Genomic DNA, 18,869 nt, shown 5'->3' with positions numbered 1-18,869 from the left:
ATATAAAAAATATAATACTACAACGAACTAACACCCACGAACAACACAAACTGTTCCACCTTTTCTACTCATGATATTATACAGAAATAAAAAAGTATTTATGCACGAATACAAGAAATACAATAACTGATGACACACGCATCAAACATAAAATATTTTTAGGTTGACGGGAATACCAACAAAATAATGGCGATTTTCGCACATGCGTACTCGAAAAAAAAATTGGCGGGAAGCGGAACTGTCGCTTCTGGTGTTATAATTCTGTGACTAACCTCAAAATTTGGTTATTTGCTTACTTCACTCGTATTTATTATGCTACATTCACTTGGGTCATATGGAACACTAGCGCCACCCCAACTTCTGCCATTTCTTGGACAAATTTTGTCAATTTTCCCGTATGAGTTCGTGCTCCTTATCTAGTCTCCATGTATAGTCTCCATGACTAAAGTTCTGATGCAAAAGTGCATGGAGACTCTAGTCTCCATGCAAAAGTGGTTAAAAAAGAATAAAAGCTGTCATCTGTCAGTACTTGCAGCAGTCACTTTTTTTGTACAACAACATATAATATAGATTTATGTATTTTCTAATTTGAGAAAATAGAAAATGGCAGATAAAAAAGTACCAGTTAAGCTGGAGGGTACTGATTTTACACAGATATTTATTGCAGTATTTGTGATAGTCATATCTTTGGGTAAGTGCAGCATTTTAATAATATTGACCATATGTTACAAAAGAATGTATTTTCAGTATTATTTGCACTTTACAAACGTAGGAAGAGCTCAAAAAGAGGTATTTTATTAACTGGACTGTGTGATAGTGGAAAAACATTAATTTATTCACAGTTGGTTCATAATAAAAATGTTCAGACACATACATCAATTAAAGAAAACATTGGTAGTTATATAGTTAATAATGTAAGAATTCTTATGGTTTTCTTGTACATGTGCCTGTTTGTTAATTATTATAAATTTTAGGATGTGTTGAAAATTGTCGATATTCCAGGTCATGAACGTTTAAGGGACAAATTCTTTGAACAGTACAAAAGTACTGCGAAAGGAATTGTATTTGTGATTGATTCTGTAACTTTGCAACAAGACATTCGAGATGTTGCTGAATTCTTATATAACATTTTAGTAGATTCTCTAATTGCATCCAGTAGCACTGATGTACTTATTTTATGCAATAAACAGGACCAAACCTTTGCTAAAGGTACAACTGCTGTAAAATCGATTTTGGAGAAGGAATTGTAAGGGAAAAGAGTAATTTAAAATGATTGTGTATAAATTTAAATATATTTTTCAGAAATACACTTCGTGTTACCAAATCTAAACAGTTGGATTCTGTGGACCCCAAAGCAAAACGAGCTTCTATCTTAGGCAATCCTGATGAGGATTTTGATTTTGATGCTCTTAAAGTTAAAGTTGATATATCTGAATCTTATGCCTATCACAAGAATGGGTCTGTAGATATAGAGGGGTTGAAGAAATGGTTAGCTAGATTTTGATTGTGTGGTAATTTATTGTACTTCAGAAAGATATGTATTTAATTTGTGTTGTTTTGAAGATGATTGTAATTTATTATTTTTTTGTAATCATTTTTTTTAAGAGTATTACAATTTTGTTATTATTACGTTATTGAAATAAATATTCTTATTTTTTCTCGATATGATAAGGTTATAACAAATTATTCAGAAATAGTATAAAAATTAATGTATTATTATCACTAATATTAACATAATATTTATGTAAAATTATTCTGTTAAAAATTTTAGGAAATACGAATAATTTTTTTACATTTTGTTCATTACTTTTCACGTTTTATGGTATTAGTATACAGGGTGTCACACTGGGAACAGTAGGACTCTCCAGCACTTCCGCTTATACCGGAAGTCGACACGAACTTCGTTATTTTAAATTAAAAACTTGAAATGAAATTTTGTGGAAGTTGTTAATCACAACCTTCATTGCATTCTTTTTTCAATCCAATTGAGGCCATGTTTTCAAAATATTAGTAAAGTAAATAAATGTTCAGAAATTGCAATTGTTAACCAATATATATTTACATTAGTAGATTAGTGTATAATATTACACAGGATGTTCCAAGAAACGGTAAAATGGTAAAGCGCTCGTACGTCGAAACTATTCATTTCACAGAAAAAAGGTTAATACATAAATTATAGGAAATGTTCTCTAGTTTAATTTATTATATAACTATTTTGACCGTAAAGTGAGTCGGAAAGGAAATATCGTCGAAAAACTGTTTTGGAGCGGCATTTTTCCAATATGGCGGCTACTTCCGAAAAAAAAAGAGGTGGCAAAGTAAAAATTCGGAAAAAGGATTCGATGTCTTTCAGCAGCACTTTTCTTTGATAAAAATAAAACTTCCTGCAAATAGTGTTTTGTTGGATTGTAATTCGACATTTTCAGTGTGGAGAAATTACACTTCAGCAAAATAATACGATAGAAAGAAAGCTTTAATGACAGAGCTTTGACATTTATATACATGTACGATGCGATATAGCACAAGTTATGATGTCTATTGTAAATCCCTCAAACTTCATCCACAATACTAGAATTGTGAATTAATTTTGTTTAATGTCGATTTTTAGATATTTATGAATAACTTTTAAACGAAGTAATAATAAGATGATAAATTGACTTGAAGTGCCTTTGGAAATTTCTGGTGAACATGCTAGATCGATAAAAACATGTGAGTATTGTTTCAATGTTTTAAAAGTGGTGATTTCAATGCAGTTGGCAAAGAATGTCCTGCTCAACAGAAAAAGTTTGAAGATGAATTGGAAGCATTACTTGACCCAGATTCATGTCAAACGCAAGGTGAACTAGCTGAATCGTTGAATGTTTATCACACAATAGTTTCCAAATGTTTAAATGCACTCGGTATGTTTCAAAAGCAAGGAAATTGGATGCCATACGAATTGAATCCGAGAGATGTTGAATGGCGATTTTTCACGTGAACAAATGCTTCAATGGAAAAAAAGGTTTTTTTTTATCGTATCGTCACTGTCGATGAAAAATGTATATGCTCTGATAATTCTAAATGTAAAAAATCGTGGGGTTTGCCTGGTCATGCTTCAAGATCAATGGTAAGGATGAATATTCATGCTACAAAGCTCATGCTCTGCATTTGTTGGGACCAGCTTGGTGTTGTGTACTATGGGCTGCTTCAACCGTATAAAACCATCACTGGTGAGCGCTACTAAACACAACTGATGCGTTTGAGTTATACATTAAAGAAAAACGGCCGCAATTTGAGCAAAGGCATGATAAAGTAATTTCTCAACATGACAACGCTCGACAACATATTGCTCATAGTCAAAAAATTCTTAGAAATGTTGAAATGGGATATTTTATCCCATCCAGATATTGCTCCATCAGATTACTACTTGTTCCGATCCATGGAACATGACTTGACTAACCAGCACTTCCAATCTTACGAAGATACCAAAAATTGGATCCATTAGTGGATAATATCAAAAGATTAGTTGTTCTTTCGAAACGAAATCCGTATGCTTGCTGTCAGAAAGATGGGAAAAAGTAGTGCCTAGCGATGTACTATACTTTGAAAAATAATGTACAAAATTTTTAATAAAACCTAGAATTTGCAAAAATTCCGCAAAATTAATTCACTGTCCTAGTATTTCAAAAGTAAGATTTTACCACCTTATAATTTTTAAATGAAGGATTTTTGGATTAAGTTGATTTGTTTTAAATGTAAGTATTTTTACCTCGGGAGTCTGCGACTACTGTATGACGACTGTTCCCTGGAACACCCTGTAGTTTCTTAGTCCAATACACCGATTTGGCAGTCGGAATGTTAGTTGGTGAGGAATTAAGAAATGGGAGGTTTCAAATACTATTTTTTAGTAAATCTGTTATTTTATCTAGCAATTTTTAAAATAATTCAATACCACAGGAACATTATAGTTATTAAATATGAATATATTATAAATATAACAAAAAAAGTCATAAATAGTACAAGTTATTTAAAACAGGCACATTCATATAATTAAATTTCTTGATAGAAATGAAATACACTGACAAATGAATCACAGTGCTTAGAATTTAGTTAATTTGTTGATTTAACTAGCTGTTATTTCGACTGTGCCGCGGATTCCAGTTCCTCTTCCACTATTCTCCTATATTCATCGAAACCGCCTTCTATGCTCTTGACAGATCCATTTCCACATATCCACAGCTCATTGCACACCATCCTTATCAACCTTTCATCGTGGGAAACCAAGATCACACCACCCTAAAACATTTTTTTTGTGATGCAGTTAAGGTGCCAATATAACCATCTACTTACGGTGTATTTTTGAATGGCTTTCCCTAACGCCTCTATTGTCTCTATATCCAGATGATTAGTGGGTTCATCAAGGACAAGGAAGTTGGGAAAACCCATGCACATCCTGGCAAACGCGACTCTTGATTTTTGACCCCCCGATAAACTGGACACAGTCTGTAGTGCCAAATCGCCTGAGACCCCAAAGCTACCCAACTGTCTCCTATATTCCTCAATCGGTTTACCTGAGACAAAGCAACAGGAATTTAGTTGACATTAATGCATATGAAATGGTATACAGTTGCAATGTTCCAGACAAAATTGTACAGGTGATTGCCTAACCAAAAATTATGTTCGTATGATTGGATATCCACAAATGTCTAATTTTTTGAGATATAGGGCGAGGTTTTATTATTTTTTTAAGTTATTCTTATTTATTTTACGTATTTTTTTAAGATAATTCATTCAAATTCAGTACATTCAATACATTTTGAGGACAGATGGAATGGAATGTATGAATTACCAGTATTTTAATGTACAGGGTGCTTTTTGGAGGTTTCCCTATTTTCCGAAAAGATAGAAAAAAATTAACACGGGCTCTATTTTTGACAAAAGTCTCGTGGTATAAACTGCTGTCGATATAGTGATTACAAATCCTGTAAATTATAAAAAAATTTCTTAAGATACAGATACAGTGAAAATTGGTTATAACGACATTGATTTATACGACATATTGGATATAACGATGGAATTTGAAAGTCCGGATTAAGTCCTATAAAAAGACCACATTAAAAATATTGTTTACTACGACACTGTTTACTATGACATGTCGACGCGTTTTTATATACATTTACCATCTCGGTTATAATGACCATTGGTGATACATGGCCTTAAAACTAATGCACCGCTCTTCCACCCACCCCGCCAGCATCCACACTTTTGACACCAGTTAGTATGTCTATGTATATTACCACTTTCTATCACGATTTCGAAGAGAATAGTGTTTAATAAAGAAGAAAAATCACATATAATACGGAGACTAAAAACGGGGAAACTAATGCAAGCATAGCAAAAGAATGTGGCGTATCACACTCTAAGATTTCAACAATTTGGAAGGATAGAAATAAAATAGTCTCTATTCAAAAACAAATCGCTAAAAATGAAGCGTGCGAGATTTTTTAAACACAAAGCAATACATGTACCTACATATTTAACAACTTCTATTGTAACTTTCTCATTTTTTCAATAAAAATTTTAAATAAAATATATGTAATTGTTTATTACGTCTCGGTTATAACGACCGTAAATAAATGGTCTGTTGAAATAAGTAGGAAAATATTTACATGAAATGTATTATTGAATCTCCTGGTTTTTTGGTAGATATATTTTTTTAAGTAAAATCACCTTTATCCTTAAAAATAAAAACACGTCGGAACATGAAGACATTAAACATGGAGAATTTTGATAATTCTCAAAACAAATAGTTCTCAAGGGGTAAAGCCACACTGGCTTACACAATGCTTTATTATATGAAGAATAAAGGAAAACAGTTTTAGATAGGAGAAAAATCGGGAACACGAGTTTTTCGAGGTGGGGCCCAACTACTCGCAGTGCTTATTGTTAACTCATGAAATGCAGGCGATAGTTATTATAGAGGCCGAATTGAGTCTCAGATCAAGCCGAAAAGAAGTGGATGAAGAAAATGGCAATTTAGAAGACCAATTATGTGGGCAGGCATCGTTATAATGAATTTCTTATGCTGAATGACACCAAAAACTTTGCGTTTTTAAAAAAACACTGAACTGGCCGGAAATACAACAAAAAGTTTGTCATAATCAATTTTACATGTAACGTGTCGTCTTTCCTGGACCATCATCAACTTCATTTCATTTTTTTAAATATGACCCTGGAAATTTTATTGCATTTTTGCAAGCCTTTATGACCCCCAATACTGTATTGCTCCAGCCCGAACCAGATTCAGACGTTTTCTCTCGAAAATTTCATTTTCGCTGTATTGTTCCTAATTTATCTAATTTTTTTATTTAGATTTCTTTGTTTATTGAATTATCATACACTGTAAGTGTCGTTAGACCCTGTGAACTCCATCTAGTTATTTAAACTATTACCACCACAGATTAAAATGAAAAATTATTAGAGTTTTATTCCCGTGTCCATAGTTATTTCTAGGCTTCTCGAGTGCTCAAAATTCAAACAAATTCCGATCTATTTTTTCAGGATATTCATACATCTGACATGCTCTTTCACAGTTGCGGTTATAGATATAATACATTTCGATAATATTCATATGCATTTTTAAGAATTAATTCGTCATAATAAAATTAAAATTGTAATAATGTTTTAATTTTGACGCAGCAACTTATTGAGTTTGAATTTTTCGAGACAAAACGTCTGAATCTGGTTCGGGCAAAGGCAGTTAGGCAATCCAACGACCTGTCAAATTTTTAAGCAATATGGCGCTGATGGCAAACAAGTTATGTTTACATTGAGAATGCATTAAATCAGTCCAGAAGTTTTTAGTAAAAAGCGTTTAATACGAGTTTTTAGTAAGAAATTATTCATGTATTTTATTTAAGGAAGTGTTCAACTTGTCTTTTATTGAATTGTGTCGCAACGATATGTATTACTAATGCTGGTAACATGCATAGTAGTGGGTTGTGGAAGTCGTGGAAATCGAGACCAAGTTAGCTTTCAGTGTTTACCTGACATAGTGAATTTTAAATATTTTCCTCATTTCAATGATTTATCGAGAAAACGGCACCAAACATGGATATATAAAAGAAGAAAATTACTAGAAAATACAAGCGAAAATGGAATGGAATTATACTTTTTAAAAATCAAGAAAAATTTGTTAGGTACTATCAATAATTTTTACAATGATATCAATACATTCCAATTCCTTAATTTATGTATTTTTCATTATAATGCCAACGTTACATTAATTAATATACTACTACTACTAGCTTCTTTAAGTAATCACTCTGCATATTGATTGACAATAACAAAGACACCTAACTACAATCCACGAAACACTCATTATACAGTCAAAGTTCAAAAAAACAAAGCCAAGCCAACAGAAAAACGCAAACTCTTAACAAAACACATAAGTTTATATGAATCAAACAAATGTTTGCCCTCGACGCCATATTGAATTCCAATTTTCTCACGTGGTTTGGATTGCTTGGTACAGTATTGGGGGTTATGAAGGCTTGCAAAAAATGTAATAAAATTTCTAGGGTCGTATTTAAAAAAATTAAGTTGATGATGGTCCTAGAGAGATGAAACGTTACATATAAAAATTGATTATGCCAATCGATAGAGGGGAAAAAAATGGCCATGAGAAAGCGTTGTTCTTTTTTCAATATCCCCTCAAACAAGGCTGAAATGAAACAAAAATGGATTTACAAAATTTCATTTTTTTTCAAATATTTCGAAAACTAATCATGTTAGTCTTGATTTTTTAGAGGCATAAATTTGGTCCCCTGTTTATGCAACTTTGCCCCCGTTTAAGCTACTTCGTACCTCTTACCGTGTCCGAGATCCCTGTAGTGAAAAGCGAATTTGCAACATCCTGTAACGTCAAACCTCTTATGATATAATAAATTTAAAATAAAAGTTTACTTATTTTTTACAATTTCTGTCTGCTTTAAGTAAGATAGTTATAAATTCCGTCTTCTTATTTGCAAAATGTGATTATTCTTCTTTTTTGACTAAACTCCGCATTTAAATATTTCTTGAGTTCTCAAACAACTTTTGTTAAATACAGTTCTTAATGAAAACAAAAATTAAAGGCACTTTGCTTAGGGAAAATTTCACATTTTGAAATTTTTTGGACCCCTTGTATGTTTTATATATTTTATATTTGATTACTGCTTATGGCTTCCCAAGATAAGCAAAACTTTTTATTAAGAATAACTTTCTCGAAAAATCAACAATAAAAAAGTTTACAAGAGTGCGGTATCGCCGGTACTCCATTCGGGGTCACACTGTATACTGATTGTTAACTTTAATGTTTTTTAACATTCAACTTAATCATATTGAAAGTTGAGAACTTACCGGGATAAGTCTGCTGAAGTAATTCAACCGAATTCACATTCATATCAAGTTGGTCCACGTGATGCTGACTGAAGTAACCAAACTTAAGATTCCTATGTACGTGCCTCATGCCAAGGGTTGGAGATAAAATTCCCATGATGATTTTAAGGAGAGTTGTCTTTCCGGCGCCATTATCGCCGACCTAAAAAAAGTTAAACCCAGCCAATAAGGGCAAAAAAATTTAAAAAAAATGTTATAAACAGTTTGTACAGGTAGGCCAGTTTCGATACTTGATTTCACGTATTTTCAGTGGATAGACAAAAAGCAGTTATGGATTCGACTTTTTTAAAAAATTGTAATGGTGGAAACTCCATTTCAATATCTTGATTCGTTTAAGAGACAGAGCATTTTTAATTTTTTAGTGTTTTTATGAATTTTATCCCCAAAATTACAGAAATGTATTGTGTACCTCACTGACCTGTATGCAGGACATATGAGACGTCCTCTAAAAGTATCAAAATTGACCCACCCTGTATAGAAATTTAACTTACAATACATATCCTCGAGTCCATTGTGGCTCCAAGATTGACATTGCTAAATATAAGCCTTTCTGTATTGTATCTGAACGATACCTCATCAAGTTGCAAAATAGGAGGTGATAAAGGCTCAGTTTCAGGCAATTTTAATACTACTTCGGTTTCTTTTACTATAGGTTTTAATTCTGGCCTGAAAATCATCGTAAAATACATAACAAATTTCTATTAAATGGGTATTACTTAACTTACAATTTTTCTAACATCTTGATTTTTGATTGTACCAGTGCAGCTCTGTTCGCATTGTACCTAAACCTGTCGATGAATTCCTGAACATGTTGCCTCTGTTGCATTTGAGCTTCGTACTCCCTTTGTTGGTTCTTTAGTTTTTCAATTTTCGTTTTCTCAAATTGCTCGTAATTGCCTCTAGAAAATTTAAAAAATACTGACTATGTAAGTAAATTTCTGACAATTGTATTTAAATTTTTAGTTTCTTACCGATAAGAGTCTATCCTTTGTGAATGAAGATGTAATATATCTGTAGGCACAGTATCTAAGAAATTGCGATCGTGAGACACAACAAGTAGAGTGGTAGGCCAGTTTTGAAGGTAATTCTCCAACCAAATGATGGCTTTTATGTCCAACATATTGGTAGGTTCATCAAGTAAAAGCAGATCAGGCCTAAAAATATATGTGTTAAAAGTGATAATGCATAATTATAATGTGTACATTACTCAATGCGTAGGTTAATCATAATAAGGCCATCTTAAGTATACTGGGGCAAAATTAAGCGTGTTATGGAAATCTCTCAGATTTGGGTAGGACTCGCAAAAATAGTATCATAAATCTTTATAATTTTTTTTATTTGGGCTCATCCCATGTAGAGTTATTAGCTCTTGAACTTGAAAGTTGAAAATTGATTTTTCATTATGATGTTTTTGTTTTTCATTATATTTATTTAACGTATGGGTAAAAGCTGTCTTATTTGAATCTACAGGATGTAAGAAGTTTGACTGCCATTACTTCAGCATGAGATAGAGTAATTATAAATGAACAAAACAATTGTATATTACAGAGGCTAAGATTAACAGTTTTCAAAATACAGCGTGTATTAATATTGTGGAGTTTCATCACAACGTGACAACAGCGCTTAACCTGCTGATGCACACCACGTGTACATGCGGCAGACTTGTCCTACGGAAAAAATGTAAACAACTATTATTGTGAAACATTTAATAAATTTCAAAACAATCGTTTTCCAGTTTTTAAATAAATAAAATAAAATGTATCGATTTTGTAGTACGAAGATAGCGTTGTGCTTAAATTTTAGCTCGAATTTTAGTAATTATGAATCTCATAAAACAGGAATTTAACTTTTAATCAAATTACGTATTTGAAAAATATGTAATTAAAGTACTTTAAAGTACCCAAAGATTCACGTCGTCCAAATAATCATACGTATTAAAAATAATTTAGTTACCAAAAAGCAAAATTCAGTAATTTTTAAATGCACAAGTACAAAACAATCTACAACATATGCTCAAAATGTCCACAACCATTTTCGATGCACGTACGACACCTTCGAATCCAATATTCGCACACTCGCTGGGAAACACCTCAAGAAAAGGAAATAATGAATGCAAAAAACACTCCAACATGGTTGAATTCAGATACCAACTGAATAGCGTATTGCTGGACACTTTAGTACCTTAATAAACCGCCGCGCCATTGTCACATTGTTCGATTTGAATTTTATCAAAGGACCCCGCACAAACCTTATTGGCAGTCAAACTTCTAACACCCTGCATATCTACTAATGTATTCAATTTACTGACAGCTATTGTGGGGGACTGGGGTCAGTGTGTCCTCAGCAGTTTTGGCCTATAAAAAAAATATAGGCCTATTTTTTAATTCTTACTGCCGTTTATAAGATTTTCATACTTTTTAAAATAAAGGTGTATTTGTTTGATATCGATTAATAAATGCTTTCGAGAGAAATATGTTTGACAAAGAATATATTGTACTGTTTTCGATATACGAGGGATGACCCAAAAATAGCTGGACACCGTTTCCAAAAAATATAGAATTTATTTTAATACTAATACACTAGTGCAAACATTTTATTCCACTGCATGAAACACCTTTCATACTCATCCTTTCCGATGCCTTGCAATGCTGCTTTCGATTTACTTTTCACCTCTGGAACTTCTGCAAAAGGTTTCCCTTTCAGCTCCCTTTTCATCGGAGGGAAAAAAAAGTAATAACAGGGTGCCAGATCAAGTGAGGAAGTGGTATCATGCAGTTTTTCGCTAAAAAATCATGTACAGAGATCCCTACTCTGCCACAAATCGGGCCATTTCAATCGAACACTCTCACACAGCTGCCTTAAAACATTCAAGAAGACTTTTCATTGTTTGATGCTCAGGAACGTACTCTGAGTGAACAATGCCACAAACGTCAAAAAATATATCAACATTGTCTTCAACTTGCCAGGCCTTTTTCAGGCGAAGGAAGTTCGTGTCCTTCTACTGCAACGACTGTTGTTTTACTCAGGTCCGTAACCATAACACCACGATTCATCCCCGATGATAATTTTGTCGAAAAAGTTCTCGTCCACTTCCAAGTGGTCCAAAAAGTCACAAGTCAACAGATTTTTTAAGTAAAACACATACTTAAAAAGTCTCCAAAATAAAAATAGGGTTGCCATTTAATAAAATTATCGACTACGTGATATTTTCCAGTTCACAGAGACACTGTTAATATTTTTTTATAAAAAGGTATACTACTTATAATACTAATCGATGCATTTAAGCATTTTCTCCAAGAGAGTTTTTTTTTTCATATACCAAATTTGTTCTAAGTTAGTGACGCATTGTATATCAGTAAATACCTCGTTTAATTGCAATGAAAAACCAACAAATATCTCACTGTACTGACTAATCATAATCTGGAATTATTTATATTTATCAGAACTATAGAATGGATTGTGTGCATCTACAGGGACTAGAAAAGTAATTTTAATGTGCAGACATCCACAAATGAAGTGAATCATATATTTTGAACATCCTTTTTTACAAATATTTGAAGATAATCTTTTGAAAAAAATTAAGAAAAACTGTTTTAAATATTTAAATTATTTTAGAACTGTCTAGAGTAGACATATATAGGTATTTTTTTTTAATTTACCTTGAAAACAGAGCTCGCGCCAATGCAAGACGCATCCTCCATCCACCAGAAAAAGTTTTTGTCGGATTCTGTTGCATTTCAGACGTGAAACCTAAACCATTGAGAATTATTGATGCTTTAGCTGGAGCTTTATCTGCTTCAATATTCTGTAGTTGAGAGTAAATTTCAGAAAGCTGGTTGTTAAGTTCAGGATCTGCAGACCTGAAATACGTGATTTAAAATTACAGTTGTAAGATAATGTCTAAACAAAATGTCGAACCATAACCGATGATTTTATGTTGTTTTGTTTCTTATTGTTTTATTTTAAAGTGTTTATTATGCATCTACAAATTGTAATATATTTATAATGTGGATGAAATACATGATGATAGTTTGATCATTGAATTTTCTAATTAGTAAGTAATTAATTTTATAAATATTTAAATATCCATTCTACTAAAATACGTTATTTATATACCAACCCCGCATTAATAGCAGCACTAACTTCTTTCTCTCTATTCAACAAGTCTTGCCTAACTGTATCACATTCAAGAACGCTATTTAATGCTAGTGTATCATCACCTGTTACCTAAAACAAAAATATAATTAAAGAAACAAATTTTTTTGAATAAAGACATCTTCCAAAAATATCTAAAAAATACACATTGTGCAGGGTGATCAATATATCCTGGGAAAATGTGTTTTTCGTGAAGAGAGACTGTCAGTCACATGTGGGATAAAAAATTATATTGTTATATTGCATAACAAAAATAAATCAACAAATGTTGAGGGTATAACGAACTCGGAAATATTTTTAAATCTTTTGTTTGATGGAAGACATTTTTTTTCTTCCAAACTGAATAAATAATCGAGTCTTTCAAATATGCAAGGTATAAGCTTGCCATCGCAAGGTATAGATACCTATGGTTCTTGTTGTCTAATGATTTTTTTTTTAGTATTGGTGGATTCTGTCCACTGTAATTTTTCATTTTTGTATGCAATTGATTTGTCGGTAGAAGATTCAGTCACTCTAAGGGCTAAAGCTTTCTTTAACTTCTTCCACAAATTCCTCAGCGGTCCTTTCTTTTCACTCTATTCATTAAAAGAATCCCGAAAAGATCCCTCATTCGAATTGGAAAAATAAGCTACTGCTAGTAAACTCATCTTTTCTCAATTTCTTTGGATTTCTAATTTTTGGCTCATTCGATCCGAGGGCACCAGGTACTGAATTATCTGTCGATATCAATCCCATTTACAACAAATTATAAACTCTTTTGATTAATAGTGGCAAAACGTCAAATATAGTGCTTCGTCTTTCATTGCAATAATAGTACAGTTGACCCGCGGTAATCCGGCACCCCCTATAATCCGACATGCGTATACGTGACTTGTGCTCGACGCGTATTGTCTCAGTTTGATTGTGAATGTGACTGCAGGTGCTCATGCATATTGCAGCCGCATCGTACAACGCATATCTACACGTGTCGAAATGGCTTCGCAAATCCAAAAGTGGAAACACAAAACATTAACAATTAAAGAAAAAAATGAGATTCTGGACCGCCTAAATCGTAATTAATCTTTTAATAACATGGCAAGTGAATACGCTGTAGGACGTTCCACAATTTATGTTATTAAAATGAACCGCGAGAACATTCAAAGGTTCGTGTCAACGACTGACTGAGGGCCAGCTTTGTACATGTGGTTTCTTCGGGAAAGAAACAGGCATACGCCTATTTCTGGGCCGATATTGGCCATGAAAGCATAATTTTTTTACAAGGAGATAACAAAAAAAGACGACTTTGTGGCTGGCAAGGGATGGTTGGAACATTTCAAAAGTCGTCATGGAATACGTTTGATGACTGTAACAGGAGAAAAACTCTGTAATAATGCATCCTGCATCGAGCCATTTAAATTGCGATTTTTACAAAAAGTGAAAGATTTAGATCTTTGCCCTTCACAGGTATACAATGCAGATGAGTCAGGGCTATTTTGGCGTGTAATACCTAGCAAAACATTTGTTTCACATGATGAGAAATCGGTACCTGGACGTAAGGTGAGCAAAGAATGTGTAGCCATATTACCTTGTGCTAATGCTTCGAGCACGCACGGGCTAAAGATGGTAGTCTTTGGAAAATCAAAAAAATCCACGAGCATTCAAAAACATTGATTTACCTGTACACTATTATGGACAAAAAAGCGAGTGACAAAAGACCTTTTCAAAAAGTAGTTTGATGAATGCTTCGTGCCAGAAATTAGGAAATGTTTGAAAGATCATAATCTACCTCAAAAGACGTTACTGCTTCTTGATAATGCTCCCGGTCATCCGTCCGAAGAAGAACTGACAACTGAGGATAAATGCATCACTGCGATGTTTCTTCCACCAAACTGCACTGCGCTGATCCAACCAATGGATCAGCATATCATTCAGTTTGTCAAGCAAGACTACAACAAAAAACTGCTGCTGACGGCCATATCAAAAGACCAACCTATAGAAAAAACATAAAAATAATTAAACATGAAAGACCTGGTTTTCGCCCTTTGTCAATCTTGGAATGCATTGCCCCCATCAACCATTACATCGTCAAGGAAAAACTTATGGCCAGAAATAGTCACCACTCCCAACACTGCTCCCCAAATCAGTGTTACTTCGGAAGTCATACAGCAAGTTGCTACCGAAACACAGATTAGTTCGGAAAATTTGGAAATCTGGTAACGTGGAATGGATGAAGAAGAAAGTGCCTTCCATCAAATGTTTGATGAGGAGATTGTCAACCAAATTTCTACTCCAATAATAAATTAAGACGATGATGATGAAGTCATCGCAACTACTCCACAAGTGTCAGCAAAAGATGCGATTAATGCATTTGAGCTGGGTATGTAATGGGCTGAAGAGAATGGTGCATTGTGTAACAAACTTTTACTTCTGAGGAGACTGAGATACAAGGCCTTACTCTCGTGTTTTACCAATGTAAAATAAAAGAAAATTGATGAATATTTGCATGCACCATAAATTTATTTGCTTATCCATTTTCAAATTAAGATTATAAAACATATGTACCTTGGAAATATATACTTACATATGTAGTATGTAACTGATTGGTAATAAACCCTAGGCTATCTATTGTGCTGTTTAATTCACTAAGTTCCATATCGTATATGTATTATACCATTATTATAAGTAATTTGTCGGATTATAAGGTACACCTTTTCAAAAAAGTTTCGGACTGCAAGGGGAGATTGGCAGTACTCTATAGTCTGACTAATTCGATCATCCGACACCGTCTTGCAAAACGTTTGTCGGATTACCGCGGGTCTACTGTATATCCGTTTCAGCCAACACATAGCGGTGTGTATATTGTATCTCTATATAAAGCAATGAAAGAGTTAAGGCCGAGAATTTCAAGAAAGTAATTTTCAACGGTTAGTATCTCAAAAATTGTTGACACTATAAAAAAATGCTAGAGTATAGTTTTACACAGAAAAATTCAATTAGAATAAGGGTATGTTTCAGAGAAGAAAAAAAATATATTTAGTCCAAGCATTATAGAGAAATGCTTACAGAAATTATTACCTGGACAAAAAAATATGACCGTATAGAAAATTAAATTTTAAATTGAGTTTCTTGTTCTTTAAACTCGATCTAATATGGTTAAAAAAAATCGCAAAGTTGAAAAAAACGGTTTTTTCTAAAATAACTAAAAGAATATAGCACGGATTGAAAAATTTTAAATGAAAAAGTTGTAGGTTTTAAAAAGATCTATCGACTGATTTTTTGAAAGTATCGATTGCTTTGTTACTTTTCGAGATATATCGAAAAAACCGTTAAAAACCTTCTCTTTTCTCTTCTTCTATAACTCGTTTACATTTACGTGCCCATATTTGCTATTTACTGCAAGCATAGCCCGCGGCAAGCCAAAAAAGTACATTTTTGAAAAATTTAAAAATATTAATTATTTTTCGAGATATATCGATTTTTTGAAAAAAAGGCGCTTTCGAAAATTGGCTAGATCTTCTCAGCGGATAGCCCTACAGTAACGATTTTCGGTTTATTTTCTTCGTAAAGAGTTATATTATCATGCTGTTAAAAAATGTTGACGATTTTATTAATTTTAAGGATAAAAAAATGACTGAATAAGTTGCACTTTTTTGGGTATGTTTTTTTCAAATTACTATTTCAATTTTTATTTTATGAAAATGCTATAATATTCGTGTTCAGCTACTCCAGATTAAGTACAAAAAAATAATAAAAATTGAAATAGTTATTTGAAAAAAACATACCCAAAAAAGTGCAACTTTTTCAGTAATTTTTTGATCCTTAAAATTAATAAAATCGTCAATATTTTTTAACAGCATGATAATATAACTCTTTACGAAGAAAATAAACCGAAAATCGTTACTGTAGGGCTATCCGCTGAGAAGATCTAGCCAATTTTCGAGAGCGCCTTTTTTTCAAAAAATCGATATATCAAAAAATAATTAATATTTTTAAATTTTTCAAAAATGTACTTTTTTGGCTTGCCGCGGGCTATACTTGCAGTAAATAGCAAATATGGGCACGTAAATGTAAACGAGTTATAGAAGAAGAGAAAAGAGAAGGTTTTTAACGGTTTTTTCGATATATCTCGAAAAGTAACAAAGCAATCGATACTTTCAAAAAATCAGTCGATAGATCTTTTTAAAACCTACAACTTTCTCATTTAAAATTTTTCAATCCGTGCTATATTTTTTTAGTTATTTTAGAAAAACCGGTTTTTCAACTTTGCAATTTTTTTTAATCATGTTCGCCATATTGGATTGAGTTTAAAGAACAAGAAACTCAATTTAAAATTTAATTTTCTATACGGTCATATTTTTTTGTCCAGGTAATAATTTCTGCAAATTTAACATTAATCCATGACAGAATGCTTGGACTAATTGCCAGAGTTCCACTAGTCGGTGTGAATATATAACAAATTTTTTATCTTACAAATGAGTATACCATTTTCAGAATCCAATTATTTTCATTTGATTTGAAGAAAAACATTTTCCGAGATGTATAAATCAGCCTGTTCGTTTTAGTTTACAATATATTTTTAATTTTCAAAATATCTCGAATTCTTTTTAATAAGAAAAAATGGACCAGAATAGACATACTGGAACAACTTGAATAAAATGTTGTCAAAGATATTTCAAAAGGATTGAATAAAAAAAATATTAATTCATTTTCTGCACTATGCATACACATACTAGACAATTTGCACATAAAGAGTAATAACATAGTAGCAATATGTAAAAAATATACTTGTATATTTATTGTACTTTGAAACTAATGATTCACACATTCCATAGTTTCATCCTATGATAAAGATAAATTAGTCTGTAAATAATAATATGAATAAATACATGGTTAAATAACATTTCTATAATGTTTCTGTTGATATTTTATACAAATAAAAGTACCTACCTCTTGTTCTACATGTAGGATAGATATGTGAGAAGGTATTCGTAATTGTCCTCCAGAAATCATTCTTAGCAAAGTACTTTTACCTAACCCATTTCTACCAACTAAACCATATCTTCTTCCAAATGCTAATGTCAAATCAGCACCTTGAAGCAGTACCCTAAGAGTCAATTAATTTAATTTGAATATTCTGAAAAAGTGTAGAAATAAAATATACCTGTCTCCATAAGCCACATCGAAATTTTCTATTCTAATGTCCTGTGTTCTATTATTGCCTTTTGATTCCAATTTACTTTCTTTTTTGCTTGTTACCTGAGAAGCAGTAGCAGTTTGTAATTTCGGAGGGGCTACTGTTTTCACGTCTTTTGTTCTTTTATCCTGCTTTTCTTGTAATTTGGCTTGTGCTTTTTCTAACTTTTTTGCATCAACTTTCTAAAAGCATTTTGTTTCAATATAGTATATTTAATTAACATTTTTTTCCTACCAGTGAATCATCTCTTTGCATAACCCATATACTTTTAATATCACCAATATTACTCTCTAAATTATCTACCATCGAACCTAGGTGTATAGGGGCATTTAATACTTTCATTGGACCATTGTTCTCTTTTTTCTTACTTGGTTTTAACATATTTAATAATTCATTACATATATTTCTATAAATCGAAATATATTTATTATAGCATATTGCAACATCAGAATGGTGGCTTACCGTATGTCTTCTTCTGTTTTATCACTAGATATTTCTTGTAAAACCTCTCCAACGGCTTCATATACTTCCTCGCTATCTTCAAAGTCTTCGGCCCCGTTTTCTAAAACTCCTACAAGAACATTATAATTGAAAATAATTTACGTTGGTAAAATATCGTTTTGAAATGTGACAAACCTTCAACATATTGCTTCAGATCATCATCTATTGAAGGAAACACATTTTTAATGTATTCACTACACGTTCCCATCTTATAGACGGTTCGGATTTTTCCAAATAAATTGATGGGTTAATAGGAATTAACCTTTAAATTTGGAAAATGACAGTACAGTAACCAAAAATGACACATTTATAATTATTTCACAATTTCACATGTAATTTTTCAGTGTTGCCAAAAGCTTATTCAGAAATTCATACGCTGCATTCCTTTCAACCAGATTCGTTCAGTTGTTCCTACAAGACACCTACTTTTCAAAATTTATATTGGTGGCACGAAATTTAGATGGTAATAGATTTTAACTAAAGATCTTCGAAATTTAAACTTACCTGGTTTTCTAATTTCTAACTTCGAGCATTTACTACTGGAGGTGGAGGCCTTCTAATGGCCGGATAAGTTACAACAAGATGAAGATAGAGAGAGAGCTACTATAAAATTACTAAATAT

General features: G+C 32.3%; 2 protein-coding genes across 2 annotated transcripts; one reads left to right on the top strand and one right to left on the bottom strand.

Annotated features, from left to right (window-relative positions):
- The first annotated feature begins 460 nt into the window (after positions 1 to 460).
- On the top strand, positions 461 to 1,614 carry LOC108905898 (signal recognition particle receptor subunit beta). Its single transcript, XM_018708967.1, has 4 exons — positions 461 to 691; positions 748 to 914; positions 975 to 1,246; positions 1,303 to 1,614. The coding sequence occupies exons 1-4, from the start codon at positions 604 to 606 to the stop codon at positions 1,502 to 1,504; spliced, it is 729 nt and encodes a 242-aa protein (XP_018564483.1). The 5' UTR covers positions 461 to 603; the 3' UTR covers positions 1,505 to 1,614.
- A 262-nt stretch (positions 1,615 to 1,876) lies between these two features.
- Positions 1,877 to 18,580, bottom strand: LOC108905985 (ATP-binding cassette sub-family F member 3). The gene is made up of 13 exons (XM_018709099.2): positions 18,383 to 18,580; positions 18,209 to 18,317; positions 17,981 to 18,152; positions 17,714 to 17,928; positions 17,500 to 17,656; positions 12,539 to 12,645; positions 12,078 to 12,278; positions 9,390 to 9,572; positions 9,144 to 9,317; positions 8,910 to 9,084; positions 8,380 to 8,560; positions 4,330 to 4,550; positions 1,877 to 4,275 (listed from the first exon to the last, which is right to left on the bottom strand). The coding sequence occupies exons 1-13, from the start codon at positions 18,453 to 18,455 to the stop codon at positions 4,114 to 4,116; spliced, it is 2,130 nt and encodes a 709-aa protein (XP_018564615.1). The 5' UTR covers positions 18,456 to 18,580; the 3' UTR covers positions 1,877 to 4,113.
- Positions 18,581 to 18,869: the final 289 nt, after the last annotated feature.

The sequence above is a fragment of the Anoplophora glabripennis genome, unplaced genomic scaffold (assembly GCF_000390285.2).
Source record: "Anoplophora glabripennis isolate ALB-LARVAE unplaced genomic scaffold, Agla_2.0 scaffold26, whole genome shotgun sequence".
Classification (NCBI taxonomy): Eukaryota; Metazoa; Arthropoda; class Insecta; order Coleoptera; family Cerambycidae; genus Anoplophora; species Anoplophora glabripennis.
This window is presented reverse-complemented; position numbering and strand designations above follow the sequence as displayed.